Raw genomic sequence first — 14,759 nt, forward strand, 5'->3', positions numbered from 1 at the left:
TTTAAAGATTTTATTTATTTATTTGAGAGAGAGAGACTGAGAGAGAGAGAGAGAGAGCATGAAAGGGGGGAGGGTCGAAGGGAGAAGCAGACTCCCTGCCGAGCAGGGAGCCCGATGCGGGACTCGATCCAGGGACTCCAGGATCATGACCTGAGCCGAAGGCAGTCGCCCAACCAACTGAGCCATCCAGGTGCCCCAAATATATATTTCTTATTAAATCACAGATAGGGACATTAATGACATCCAGTTTGAGGGATTTTCAGGATCCGAAGAGAGTGCTGTCTGCATGTCAGAGCAAGGAGAATGCTGATAGGAGTCAGAGAGACCCCTGGGCTTTCTGCCTGCTTCCCAGTTGTCTGGGGCAGCAAAAATATAATAACGATCGTTTATTGTCCACTGTATCACAGTGTGTCCAGGACTTTTCTGCTCCTGAGGGGCCATGGTCTCATGTCCAGGAGCCAAGTCCAGGGCAGAGGGAGAGGAGCAGGTGAAAAGGAAAGCAAAGACCATGGGGGGGGGGGGATGGAGAAGGAAATCAATGCTTAAGGCTCTGCACAATCATATCCTTATAAAGGAGGAAACTGAGGCTTGTTCTAGTTCACCAACTCTGCCTCCCAAACTCTTGGCCATACTCCCGAATTTCCCCTTGTGGTTTCCCGAGCGATAGGGATGTTAGGAGCATCTTTTGTTCTTAGTATTTGGTCTTCGATCCTGGTTCCTGACACAGAACTCCTAAATCCTTTGGAATTTCCTGGGTGATAGGAGTGCCTTTTTTTTTTTTTTTTAATGTGATGGCTCTTGATAGGCTCCTGCATAGTTTCGAGTGGGGGCTTAGAAGCTTGGAACTTTGAATGCCCGTTTCATCCTCCAGGGAGGAGAGAGGAGATAGAAATTGAGTTAATAATCCATCACACCTACATGATGAAGCCTCCATAAAAATCCCTACATTAGGGGTACCTGGGTGGCTCAGTCGGTTAAGCGTCTGTCTTCGGCTCAGGTCATGATCCCGGGGTCCTGGGATCGGGCCCGCATCGGGCTCCCTGCTCAGCAGGAAGCCTGCTTCTCCCTCTCCCACTCTCCCTGCTTGTGTTCCCTCTCTCTCTGTGTCTCCCTCTGTCAAATAAATAAAATCTTAAAAAAAAAAAATCCCTAAAGTATGGGGTTCAGAGGGCTTCCCAGTCAGTGAACACATTCATGTGCTGGGAGGGTGGTGCACCCCAACTCCACGGGAATAGAAGCTCCTGAGCGCGGGACCCTTCCGGACCTCGCTAGATAGATAGCATCAGAATCAATTGCTGGACACCTGGCTGATGTTGGAAAATTAGCTGGTGTGGAAAAAAAACAAAAACAAAAACCAACAACCCTCCATTTGGTGTCAGACATTTTGTGAGTGGAGTGTAGAGGAAACAGAATTTTTAGTGGGGCAAGAAAATTCTAGGCAGAGGAACTGGAAGGAGTGAAAAGCATGAATGAGTGGGCTTGGGGCCTGTGCGAGGACCAAGAGAATTTTTGGGGCTGTCTAGGGTCAACGGACTGAGGGGTTACAGAAAAGCCTGGATGGAAGGCTGTTGTAGGCTGAGGGGCTTGCATTTTTATCTCAAGCTATTGGCTAGTTGTTAGCAAACGATTGGCAGCATCGGATCTAAGTTTTGGCAAAATCCCTTTGGCTGAAGCATGGAGAATGAATGGGAATGGGATCAATTAAGTCAGGGGTTGGCAAACTACAGCTGGTCGGCCTGTTTTTGTACCCATTGTAAGTTAAGAATGGGTTTTGCATTTTTAAATGGCCAGAAAAAAAAATCAAAAGAAGAATAACGTTTTGTGACACATGAACATTATATGCAATTCAAAGCTCAGTGGAATTTAAATAAAGTTTTATTGGAACACAGCCATGTTCATTCACTTATGTGCTGTTTATTGCAGAACTGAATAGTTGTGACAGAGACTATAATACATAAGTACCTACATAATATCCTTAATTTTGCCTCTTGATCCACAGAGCCTAAAATATTTACTATCTGGCCCTTTATAGAAAAGGTTTGTTAACCCCTGAATTAAGGGATAATTTCAGCATTTCAAGCACTTTTGCACTAGGATGGTGACGGGACAGATGGAGAGCGCTGGACGAATTTAGGAACTGTTCGGGAGGTGGACTGACCAACTGGTACAGGGAGTGAAAAGGAGAAGGAGTCCAAGATGACTCACAGATTTCTGGATTGAGCACTGCGTGGATGGTGGTGCTAGCCAGGCCAGGAACACCAGGAGTGGGAGTAGAACTGGGGGGTGGAGGAGGTACAGGGACGGGGGTGGGGGAGTGACAGTAATTTTCAGGCCTATTTTGTGTGATAGTCTGATTCCTGGACTTATGCAGTTTGTGTATGTTACAAAGATGCTAAGAACAAAGACATCACCTCAAAATCTTTGGAGCTTGAGGCTGGAGTGGGACACCTGGCATTCTAAAGGCTTTTGGGTTGTAAAGGTGAGTGTCCAGTTGGATCAGCATCTGTTCTGTACAATCAGAGCTAGCTTCAAGAAATGAAACAGGATTCCAAAAGCCTGGGGGAGGCACTGGGAGAACGCGGGGGGCGCTGTCCTTGGATGCCAAGTGTCCCCCCCGCCCCCCTCCATCTCCTACTTGCCTGGTGAAACCGACATACAGGAGAGAGGTCGGGCCTGCCTCGGCGGGTTTAGCGTAGTAGCCAAATGAACTGGTCCTTCCGGGGCCTCGGGTTCTTCCCGAGATGTGGGGGGCAGTTGCTGAGGTGGCCAAGACCATCTACTCTATGTTTTGTCCTGGGGTCCTGTTCTCTGGGAAGCAGCCCGGGCAGGTTCTAAGCGCCACGATCTCGGCACAATTACCTTGGCTGCCAGCAGATGGCGCTCAAGTGATACGGTGGGAACGGCGGGGTGGCGGGGAGGGGACCGCCCGCACGGCAGAGTCCTACCCGGTGCCCCTTCTCTAGGCCTGCTCCAACTTGGTAGGGGGAGGAGGTGGCGTTCACAAAGCCACCTCATTCTTTCCCCACTTCTTGTTCACGTTCGAAACAGCCCTTGTTTCCGGGGCCAAGAAGGACTCCCTCAGGGCCGGGGGGCGCGGGGGGGGGGGGCGGTGGCGGTGTTTGGGGTGGACTGATGCCATATCCAGCCACCCTGTCCTGTCAGCCTCAAACCATTTCCTCCATCTTCTGGCAGCTGGGTTTGAAGGAATCTTGCTTCAGAGCCTTGCAGGGCACAGGCCCCATTTCTGGGATGCTGCCTTCATGGGGTGCACGCCCTCCCCCACCCAGGCTTGCCCCCGATCCTCCTTTGTGCAAGCCCCGTTTCTTCCCCCCGCCCGGGGGTGGGGGATGGGCCTCTGGACTCTGTAAAGCCACCGCTGGAGGTGTAGGGAAAGGTGTGGGTCTGGAACAGCCTCGTCCTGTGGTTAACACTGGTCGCAGAGCCACGGAGGTGTTTTCTTTCTAATCTGTCCCGCCCTCTTCCGTCTTCTGCCAGGAACTCATTCCCCTTGAGGATCCTGAAAATAAGAGACTTGCCTAGGGTTGCGTGGGGAGGGGCCACGGGCGGGTAGGACCCGCGCCTGCCAAAAGGGACAAGTGTGAACGGCTAACCCCATTCCTGATGTGAACACCAGCCCTGACCTCCCTCTCCTGGCCTCGGGTGGAGCTCAGGCCGATGTGATTCCAGCGCTCCTGCTCTCCCAACGCTGCTCGGCTTCCTCAGACTCGGGCTCTCTGCCACCAAGACTTCTGTTCCAGTGCCTTCGCCACAGGGCGGGGCATTGAACCCTACAGGGGCTCAGGGCTACGAGGGAGCAGTGGTGAGGAAGGGGCGCTCCTAGAGCCTAGAGCTGACAGTGTGGGAAGCTTCCCTTCCGAAGGCTTCCGGGAGTCCTGACTGTTGTGTCCTGACCTTCCATGTCTTCTCTGTAAAAGTTCAGCCCACCCAGGACCTCACTCCTCTGGTCAGCGTTTCTCAAACTTTAGCCCCCATCAGCACACCTGGAGGGCTTGTTGAAGCATAGGGCTGGGCTCGACCCCCAGAGTTTCTGTTTCAGTACATCTGGGGTGACCCTGGGAACTTACAGATCTAACAAGTTCCTGGGTGATGCTAAATGCTCCTAGTCAGGACGACGGTGCCTTCAAGGATTAACTCAGGAGGTCCGGGTGGTCCAAACCTGGCCCATTCCAGAGAAAGTTTTGGTCCTCGCCCGGCTCCTGGGAGATCACCCCTAAGCCCTTGGAATATCCTGCCTGATAAGAGTGTCTTTGCTTACCTGGGGGCCGTGGGCCTTGTGGTATCAGATTAGCCTCTGGAGGGGCTGGAGACTGAGTGGCTAAGGCCAGGCAAGTGGGTCAGCCAGGCTTACATGAACAATTTCCAGTAGAAACATTGGACACCAAGGCTCAGGTAAGCTTTGTGGTTGGCAATTCTTCGTGCATGTTGTCACACATGGAAGAATTAAGTGTTGTCCCCGTGACTCCACTGGGAGAGGATACTGGAAACTTGCACCTGGTCTCTCCTGGACTCTGCCTTATATGCCATTAGCCTTTGCTGATTTTTTGTTTTTTTTTTTTTTTCCTAGAGAGGAGGAGAGAGAGCACGGCGGGGGGTGGGGTGGGGGAGGAAGGGAGTGAAAGAGAGAGAGAATCCTAAGGAGGCTTCACACCCAGTGCAGAACCTGACACAGAGCTCGATTCAACAACCCTGAGATCATGACCTGAGTGGAAATCAAGAGTTGGATGCTTAACCAACTGAGCCACCCAGGCACCCCTCCTTTGCTGATTTTAATTCATATCCTTTTACTGTAATAAATTTTAACCGTGAGTGTAACAGCTTTTCTGAGTTCTGTGTGTCTCTCTAGCAAATCATTGAACCTAAGTGTAGTCTTGAGGACCCCCAATGAGAACCACACTTTGAGAACCACTACTCTATGCTGTGGGACTAACCTCGCTAAGATTTCTTTGCTTTAGGCTTTAGGGCCCCCTCACCAATGAGATGCCTTAGAACCCGGCCTGTGGGTCCCCTTTATGGAGTGCTTTGGCCTGGACCCCAGGTGTCCCCTCTCCATAGTCCAGGGGTCAGGAGGTTGTGAATTGCCTGGAAGCCTGGGTGTTGCTTTGTAGGGTAACCCTGAATAGTCCTCCTGGGTCACTGGGCCTTAGTCTCCCCATCTGTAAACGGGGCCTTGGAGCAGTTCTGCTCTCCCCGGGTCTAACAGGGCCCCAGAGCAGCCACATATGACAGAGCCGATAGAGAATATGCTGGGCTATGGGCACGGGCAATTCATTTCATCTGGCCTCCCTCCTGCCCATGAGAGCCCTACTCCCCTGAGCCGGGGACCCTGGAGTGCTGGGGCCCACAGGTTTCAGGAGATCCAGCCACTCAGTGCTGCCCCTCCCGGGACCAGGCTCAGGGAAGTGGCCCACGTTCCACAGTACTTGAGCCCTCCCATCCCATTCTGCCCTGGCCTAAGACCAGGCCCGGGATCCAACACAGGGAAAGAAGGCCCCAGAGCGCCCGCTAGTCATGTGGTTTTATTCACAGACTCAGCACTTGCTGAGGATAGAAGGAAAGAACATTTGGGGCCAGGCTGGGCCTGGACATAAGGGCGGCTGGGAGGCCATGCATGGGTTGGACGGGGAGCTCACAGGAGAGGACCCTTCGGCTGGGCCAGGCCTGTGTGGGGCAGGCTGGAGGCAGGCAGCATGCGGGAGGCCTGGCTAGGCCTGCACGGAGCAGATCTATCCAGGTGGTGGCCGTGAGCCAGGGAGGGAGGGAGGGACTGAGGGCTTCTCTGGGGCAGAGGGTATAGGTGTGGGGCCGGAGAGCAGGCAGCCCTGCCCCTCATTCCCAGGGAAACTACATAGTGGGACAGTCAGAACGCCTGGCGCCTGGTCCTGCTGCTGCCTTGGGGACTTGGTGTGTGACTGGCCTAGCTGGTTTCTTCTGGTGGCATTGTCCTGTTGATGCTTGGACATCTGCCTTGGGGACACTCTGGGGACATTTGTAGGGAGGCTGGACAACCCTGGAGAGTGTGCCTACGGCCCGGGGGTGGTGGGGGCTGTGCCTGCGGAGGGAGGGGATGCCCAGTCAGGGGGTGCTCCCTTGGAGCCGAGCGATCCGGGCCAGCCCCTGGGCCAGGGATGACTGAGATGTGAACCTTCTTTCTCCTGGCCCGGCCGTTGCTGGTTCCCCACAGATTTCCTGCCTGAAGGCAAACAAGGGATCCAGAGCTTGGATCCGTCTCCCCGGCCTTCTTCCTGGTGAAGAGCCCATTCCCACCCAGCAGGGAACGGAAAAACCAGTTCCCCGGGTTGGGTTTGTTCCCTGCCTGGGAAGAGCAAAGTTTGGCTGTCCAGGAAGGTGACCTAGGGGCCCCCCCCGCCCCCCCCTCCCCCGGAAGCCTGGTGAAGACAGAGCAGGGCCCTGGGTCTGAGGTCACAGCCCCTGCCCGCGTCCTACCCGGCTCTCCCGGGGACTGGGGCGGCGGGATGCAGGTGAGCGGCCATCAGCATTGGCGGGAGGGGGTGCGGTGCACAGAGCCGGGGCGCTTGGGGATCTTGCGCCAGCGACGCTTGTCCCAGCGGCAAAGCAGTAACAGGCGGAAGGTGTCCCGGAAGGCTTTGTTGCAGAGAGCGTAGCACATGGGGTTGATGGTGCTGTTGACGTAGCAGAGCCAGTAGCCCAGCTCCCACAGGGTCTCGGGGACACAGTTCTTGCAGAAAGTGGACACCAGCACCATGATGTTGTATGGCGTCCAGGTGAGGATGAAGGCCAGCAGAATGGCGCTCAGGGTCCGCGCCGCCTTCTTCTCCTTGACCAGCGAGAAGGTCTTCCGCTTGGCCAGCTGATCCTTCCCTCGGGGCTTCTGGCCCTTGCCCGCTCGCCCACGCCCTTTCCGGGTTGGCCTCTTGACCGTGTTGGGGGAGCTCCGGGGGGGCGGCTTGGCGGGGGCCTGCGCCTCGGCGTCCACCATGGGCATCTTGATCACCACCTCAGAGCCGGGCTCCTCCCCCTCCGAGGACGTGAGCGACTCCATGGAGCCTTCGTCCTCTTCCTCGTCTTCCTTCCAGCTGTAGGCCTGCAGCAGCCGGGGCGCCCGGCAGCAGCAGCAGCGGCCCGGGGGGGTCTCCGGGGAGCCCTCAGGCCCCCGCTGGGACCGCTCGGAGCTGCTGCTGCTGCCGCCGCCCTTACCGGGTGTCTCGGAGCCCTGCAGGGCCGCCAGCTCCCGGGCCCGGTTCTCCGTCTCCCGGTAGATGCGCCAGTAGAGTGTGCCCATGACCGTGACGGGGAGGTAGAAGGCGGCCATGGCCGTGCCGAAGGTGATGATGGGCTGGGACAGGAACTGGATGTAGCACTGGCCGGCCGGGACCGTCCGCTCCCCTACCAGGTACTGCCAGAAGAGGATGGCTGGGGCCCACAGGACGAAGGAGACCAGCCAGGCCAGGCCGATCATCAGCGCCGCCCGGCGGGGTGTGCGCTTGGCTCGATAACTCAGGGGCCGGGTCACGGAGAAGTAGCGGTCGAAACTGATGAGCAGCAGGTTCATGACGGAGGCGTTGCTCGCCACGTAGTCCAGCGCCAGCCAGAGGTCGCAGGCCAGTGTGCCCAGAGCCCAGTGGCCCATGAGCAGGTACGTGGTGTAGAGGTTCATGGAGAAGGTGCCGATGATGAGGTCAGCGCAGGCCAGGCTGAGCAGGAAGTAGTTGTTGACTGTCTTGAGCTCAGTGTTGACCTTGAAGGAGATGAGTACCAGCAGGTTGCCTGTCACCGTGGCCAGGGACAGGAGGCCTGTGGTGATCCCAATGAAGGCCACTTGCCAGGGCCCCTTTCCCGGGGCCAGGACGGTGATGTTGGGGCTGACGGCGGGCGGGGCCGAGGTATTCATGGTGGCGGGGTTGGGGGGGGCCGGCGGGGGCAGCCCCTTCCTCTAGTCACACTACAGGGCTTCCTCACGGGGGGGTCATCACCTGAAAAGAGAGGACATGGGCTTTGGCCGGGCCGCTGGTCGTCTATGATAGCTTGGGGTGCAAGGTGCTGGGGACACAGCCTCTGCCTTCTCAGGGCTTTAGGCCAGAGGCCACCCCTTCTCACCTGTGGCCACACACAGTCATCCAGAAGGCACTCTCCCGGCCGTGACTGGATGTGCCAGCAGAACCGGGGGGAGGGGTTTGGAATCCAGAGATGGAGTCCTCCTTTCAGCTTCACCATTCAGACTCTGAGCCTCAATTTTCTCATTGGGAAATTGCTACTAATTCCTGTCTTGCTTCACTCATGTGGCAGGAGTCGGGAGACTGGCTTTGTATACAGGACTGCCAAATTTTCAAAGCACTTCACTCAATTTTATTAAAGCTCTCATTTACTAGGTAGTTACTACATGCCAGACACAGCCCTAAGCCCTTAATTGAATTATCTAATTTAACTGTCGTACATCTCTAAGAGAGAGGTCTCTTATGCTCCCCGTTTCCCTGAGGCAGCCGTGACTCCAAACAACCACAAGACCCGGCGACAGAGGAAGTGGGTATGATTAGAACCCACATCTCTCTTTTACTTGGAGCATGTGGAGCAGGATTCTTCCATCAGATAAGGAGAGATGGGAAGGCCTGGGGAGGGCTCTAGAGAAGATAAGGGGGAGGTGTGTGTTGGTGTGTCCGCATGTTTCCCTGAGGGGGTATGCGTGAGTGCGTGTGCATGTGCGTGTGTGTTTGAGGGTGACAGAGAGAAAGAGAGAGAGAATGAGAGAGGAGGTGGGCAGTGTTTGGAGCTGGATCAGACCCTCTAGGAGGGCAGCAGGGTAAGTTGCTCTGGGCCTGAATGCTTGCCTGGCGGTAGAAAGTCTGGGGTGATTGATGCCTGGGTGGCTCAGTTGGTTGAGTGTCTGCCTTCGGCTCAGGTCATGATCCCAGGGTCCTTGGATCGAGTCCAGCATTGGGCTCCCTGCTCAGTGGGGAACCTGCTTCTCCCTCTGCCTGCCACTCCCCCTACTCGTGCTCTCTCTCTCTCTGACAAATAAATAAATAAAATCTTAAAAAAGAAAAACAATTCTGGAGTGAAAGCAGGCAGCGGGGGTCTGGCCCCAGCTGAGGTGTGAGGGCCCCCTTCTGTCTCCCCACCCTGTTCCTGGGTCCAAGCTGAGTGGGGGCAGCATGGGGACAGGGAAGATTCCCCCACATTTTTCTCCAAACTGGAGTCCAGCCTAGGCGCTAAAGGTGGGTAAAGGGAAAAGCCGGGTCTCTTAGCCCCTACGGGCTGGGCAGGAGACCCCCACTGCTCAAAGCCACCGCTTTGCTCTTGTACCTTTCAACCGGTCCCTTCCTGTTCTGGGCCTCAGGCATCCATCTGTCCCTGGAAGAGTTGGGGTCTCCTCCCACCTGCTGCTATGGGTTTCAGGGGCTGCATCACTGGAAAAATTCCAAGGGAGAGACATTGGGCAAGGGCCCACCAGGCTCTGGTGTTCCTCAGGACCCGGTCTGTGACAGAGAGACTAGCGTGCTGTGTGCCTGTGAGGAGGTCGACATGACAGGGGGCCTCGGGGTGCGTGGCTGTGACAGCCTGTGACCAAGGGTGTGTGGCTGAGGTCGTCTCTGCCGGTCATGGTGTCGGTGTGTGAGAGGGACGCTTAGGATGGCAGTCTGGAGTGTGACATTGAAGGACCGTGGCTGTCAGCGCATGCTTGTGTGTCTCGGGCGGTTTGCTCCTCAGGGGGACAGGGAACATCACGGTGGAAGGACCTGGATAGTCTGGGCCAGACTGGTTCCATCTGAATCCAGGCTGTACCCTTTACTGGCTATGTGATCCTTGCTGGTGGCGTAATTGCCATGTGCCTCAGTTTCCTCAGCTGAAAAACAAGAATGACACTAGTCCCGGGTGAATAAATCAAGGAATTGTTGTGTCTATATCCATGGGTCCATGGATATAGAATGCCTGGGACAGGCCTGGCACCACACGGTGAGCGCTACGTTCCCGTTGATTCTTGGCATGTGTACCAGTGAGGGCTGCCTCCTACAAGGGTCTGCTCCTTTTTCTTCCTTTCTTTCTTCTTTTTTTAAGAAAGATTTTATTTATTTACTTGCCAGAGAGAGAGCAAGAGAGAGAGCACAAGCAGGCGGATCGGTAGGCAGAGGGAGAAGCAGACTCCCTGCTGAGCAAGGAGCCCAATGAGGGGCTCGATCCCAAGATCCTGGGATCATGACCTGAGCTGAAGGCAGACGCTTAACTGACTGAGCCACCCAGGTGTCCCTCTTTTTTTTTTTTTTAAGATTTGTTTATTTGAGACAGAGAGAGAGAGAGAGCGGAGGAGGGGGAGAAGGGGCAGAGGGAGAGGGAGAGAGAGAGAATCCCAGGCAGACCCCTCCGCCCCCCGTGAGTGCAGAGCCCAATGCAGGGCTCGATCCCAGGACCCTGAGGTCATGACCTGAGCTGAAATCAAGAGTCAGACGCTTAACCGACTGAGCCACGCAGGCGCCCCAAGTGTCTGCTCCTTTGATTAAAAAAATTTCTTGGGGCACCTGGCTGGCTCAGTTGGTGGAGCATGTGACTCTTGATCTTGGGGTCATGAGTTCAAGTCCTTGGGTGTAGAGATTACTTAAATAAATACTTAAAAGAAATTTTGAATACTATGACAATAGCAACTACTAATGATAATGATCATTGTTATTCAGGGCTCCCTGAGTGACAGTCGCTGCTCAAAGTGCTCATGCGCACCTATTGCATTTAATCTTAACAGGGAAACCCGTTCGCTCTTCTCTCCATTTCACAGGTGAAAAACTGAGGTTGAGAAGAGCAAGAGAATTGGCCCAAGATCACCCAGGTTAAGGTAGGAACCAAGATCTGAGAGCAAGCAGTTTTTTCCAATGAAACTTTATTTATAAAAACTGATGGCTGGCCTGGAGGCCATAGTTGGCCAATTTGAATTTTAGTTCTTAAATTGTATTTGTTTATTTTTATTTATTTTTTTAGTAATCTCTACAGCCAACGTGGGGCTTGAACTCACGACCCCGAGATCAAGAGTCGCGTGCTCTTCTGACTAAGCCAGCCCAGCACCCCGCCAATTTGAATTTTAAAAATACCATGGTAAAACATTATTTGTCTTGCTTACTGAGTTTCGTTGCATCCTCTTCCCATAGCCAAAGTCAGGTGCTAGGCTGGAGGCCGGCATCGGACTGGGCCCGCTGGGGCTTTCCCTGGGGAGGCACTGGTGGGTGCCGCCTCCCAAGACAGGGTTGCCCTGCACAACTCCCGTCCCTCTGATCTGAGCTCAGTGCTGTTTAGTGCCATTGCACAGACAGAACAACTGAGGCCCAGAGAAAAGGGGGGGAAGAAGGCATGGTGTACCCCCAAAGTCTCTTGGCTCCTCGCTCGGGTGCTGGCTCCCTTTCCCAACCCCTCAACTTCTGGTGCTTTGGGGCAGCTCTGTAGCCTCCAGTGGTTCCCTGGGCCAAGATGGGAAAAGACTGAGTCAGAGACAGACAAGATGAGCTTGCTGACTTCAGAGGCCGCACCCTCGGCAGCTGCTGGGGCGTCCTGTCCGCCTGGGCGTGGTGCAGCGGTCAACGCTAGGCCAAGGTCCCCACTGTCGGATCTGGTCCCACATCACAGCTGGACTAGGCCTGGGCGGGGGGGCTGGGCGGGGTGAGGGAGACAGTTTTGCCTTGGGAGTAAAATCAGAGGTGCCCCCAAACTCAGGGTTCAAGAAAATGGATATTTTAATGCAATATTTAAAAAGTGAAAATTGATGGGGTGCCTGGCTGGCTCAGTCGAAGGACACATGACTCTTGATCTTGGGGTCATGAGTTCGAGCCCCATGTTGGGTGTAGAGATTACTTAAAAAAAAAAAAAAGGAAATTGATGCACAACCATCCATCATGAACAAAATTTTAAACAAAGGCAGGGTCCAACTCTGCACTTGCACAAACAATCCTATCACCCATGACTCACCCTGATCCTGGCCCTGGTTCCAATGAAACTTTATTTACAAAAACAGACGGCCCGCCTGTGGGCTGTCTAGTTTGCTGTTTGATTTTTTTTTTTTTTGGCTAGTTGATTTTTTAAAATGTTACATTACAATATTATTTATCTTGAGTTTTTTGTGTGTCCTCCCTCAAAACTGTCTCTTTCTAGCGGTGTGATCATCAGCAATCATTTAACTTGTCCTTCCCTGGGCATCCTGTATCCGCCAGCTGATGGGGCTCACGGCATCCAAAGAGCCTCTCTGGACTTATTTCTGGGTCCTCAGTCCCATCCATAGCCCAGCCCCCTCTTGCTGTCCAGACCCCAGCACAGCCCCTCTCTGGGTTCCAGATTCCTCATTTGTTTTTTTTTTTCTTTTTTTCAAGATTTTATTTATTTATTTAATTGACAGAGAGAGAGAGAGAGAGAGAGAGACAGCGAGAGAGGGAACACAAGCAGGGGGAGCGGGAGAGGGAGAAGCAGGCTTCCCGCCAAGCAGGGAGCCCGATGCGGGGCTCCATCCCAGCGCCCTGGGATCATGACCTGAGCCGAAGGCAGTCACTTAACCAACTGAGCCACCCAGGTGCCTTTCTTTTTTTTCTTTTAAAAAATGTGTTTTTATTTATTATTATTATTATTATATATATTTAAAGATTATTTATTTATTTGAGAGAGAGGGAGAGAACAAATGGGGGGAGGAGCAGAGGGAGAGGGAGAAGCAGGCTCCCAACTGAGCAGGGAGCCTGATGTGGGGCTCGATCCCAGGACCCCAAGATCATGACCTGAGCCGAATACAGATGCTTAACCAACCGACTGAGCCACCCAGGTACCCCAGCTTTGATGAGTTTTAAAAAGGCTTTCAGAATGGGGGGGCCTATGAGAAGTGATCCTTGGAGGTGAGGAGGCTGGCAGTCTTAATGGCTGGAAATCCCTCCCACTCACTCATTTTAATAGCCACACTGATAGCCACCATAATTAATCACCTCCTGCATGCCAGACTCTTGATGTATGATATCATTTCCTTTAATCCATAGGGCACCCCAATGGGGGTTCTTATTTCTATTTCACAGATGAAGACTGTTGAACTGAAGTTCAACTTGCTGATGGTATCATGGGAAGTGGTGGGACTGGGATTCTGCCCTGGGCCTGCGAGGTCCGAGGCCTGTGTTCTTTCCACTTGGCAGACTCCTCTATACCCCACCTAGGAGCTGTAGAGGCTAAGGCCTCCTATCTGGGACAAAGGTGGGGAAAGAGAAGGGTAGTGGTTCTGGGGAACTGGTCCCTGATTCTTGCCACTCCCTGGATCATCTGAGCTCTTGGGATACAGTCCAAGAACAGAGCTGTCAATAACTCTGCCTTTCCTCCCCAGTCAAAAGGGGGGGGGGTCTTCCTCCAAACCTCTTTCAGACAGTGATTTGCTCAGGAGAACGTTCCTGGGGGCCTGCGCTGGTCCCTGCCGTGTGACCTTGGGCAAGTCACTGTCCCAACCTGGTAATCCTGTAGGATGATTGTGTGTGAGGGTATGTGCATTGCTGAGTGAGAATAAGAAATGGTGGGGGTGAGTCTGTAGCTTTGTGGAGATGGGGTGGGATGCATCCTTTGAGGGCGTCATGTCTGGGGTACCGGAAGGAGGCAAGGAATCAGGGAGGTGCCTTTCTGCTCAGGACTGTGGCCTCCTGATGAAGGTTGTTGGGAGCTTTTAGTAATATTATTAAAATTATCATAGCAACTGGCATTTACTGACTGCTTACCATATACCAGACGCGGCTCTAAGCATTCTATTCATGATTTAATTGACCTGTTACAACTCCTCGTGAAGCAGGTTTTATTATCCTCAATCTGCAAAAGGGGCAACTGAGGTTTTGAGACCTTAAGGACCTTAAATCCTTAATGCAGCCAGGATTTAGACCTCTTGGACCCCTGTCTACTCTAAACTCCTCTTGTGGGAATGGTGGGCCCCACAGGCTCCTCGCCCACCTTGACTGACTTGGCCAACCCATAGTTTGAGGTTTGAGTCAGTGAGGAATCAGTCCTTCCTTTAGAATCTGGCCTCTGTGTGTGTGTGTGTATGTGTGTGTGACAGGGTCTGTTGTCGATCTGTGTGAGGTATGATGACAGCACTGTGGAAGGGGGAGGTCTAGCCGCAGCTCTCTGAGAAGCAGGGTAGGGGCTGTGTCTGCCTCATTCGCTGCTTTATCCCAGTGCTTGGCACACGTAGTTGCTCAATAAATATTTGTGGAAGAAATACGTGAATATGCACATGGGGTCCTCCTGTTTGACTTCCGGCTCAGGGGCATGAGGTTGAATCCACAGGGGTCAGGCTCCAGAGCATGTGTCCCCCGCCCCCCCCCGCCCCGACTCCTTGCAGTTCTTGCATCCCCTCACTTGCCAGGCCCCTGTCTCCTGGGTGAGGCCCTGTCTGACTTGAGAGCACAGGAGAAAAATGGCCAAGGCATCCTCACCTGTTAAATGGGCCAAGGAGCCCCTGACTCACCTGCCTCGGGGAAGCTGAATGAGGTGATAGGACAGGCACGGGTGTGGGATGGGGCCTGTCAGTGCTGGGGGAGGAAAAAGTCAGCCTGGGCTTAAAGAGTTAAGGGATGAGGTCAGAGCCTCTCGAACAGCAAGCCAGACTGTTGACCGCCAGAGCCTTGGACCAATCCCCAGGGGCTGGGGATCTGGCCGGCAAGAGGAAGGGGGAGGCTAGGAGCGATTGCTGGGGAGAGGGATTCCTGAACACTTGGGCTTCCTGAATCTTACCACTGGCCAAGTTGTGGAGAAGGGGAGACAGAGAATGAGGAGGTGCA

General features: G+C 54.0%; 1 protein-coding gene across 1 annotated transcript; it reads right to left on the minus strand.

The window, feature by feature from the left end:
* Positions 1-5,616: 5,616 nt before the first annotated feature.
* CHRM1 (cholinergic receptor muscarinic 1) lies at positions 5,617-7,891 on the minus strand. Its single transcript, XM_035012371.1, has one exon. It carries the CDS (start codon positions 7,889-7,891, stop codon positions 6,512-6,514), a length of 1,380 nt encoding a protein of 459 aa, XP_034868262.1. The 3' UTR covers positions 5,617-6,511.
* Between the last annotated feature and the right edge of the window lie 6,868 nt (positions 7,892-14,759).

The sequence above is a fragment of the Mirounga leonina genome, unplaced genomic scaffold (assembly GCF_011800145.1).
Source record: "Mirounga leonina isolate KUSES-001 unplaced genomic scaffold, KU_Mleo_1.0 Mir_166, whole genome shotgun sequence".
NCBI classification, from domain to species: Eukaryota; Metazoa; Chordata; class Mammalia; order Carnivora; family Phocidae; genus Mirounga; species Mirounga leonina.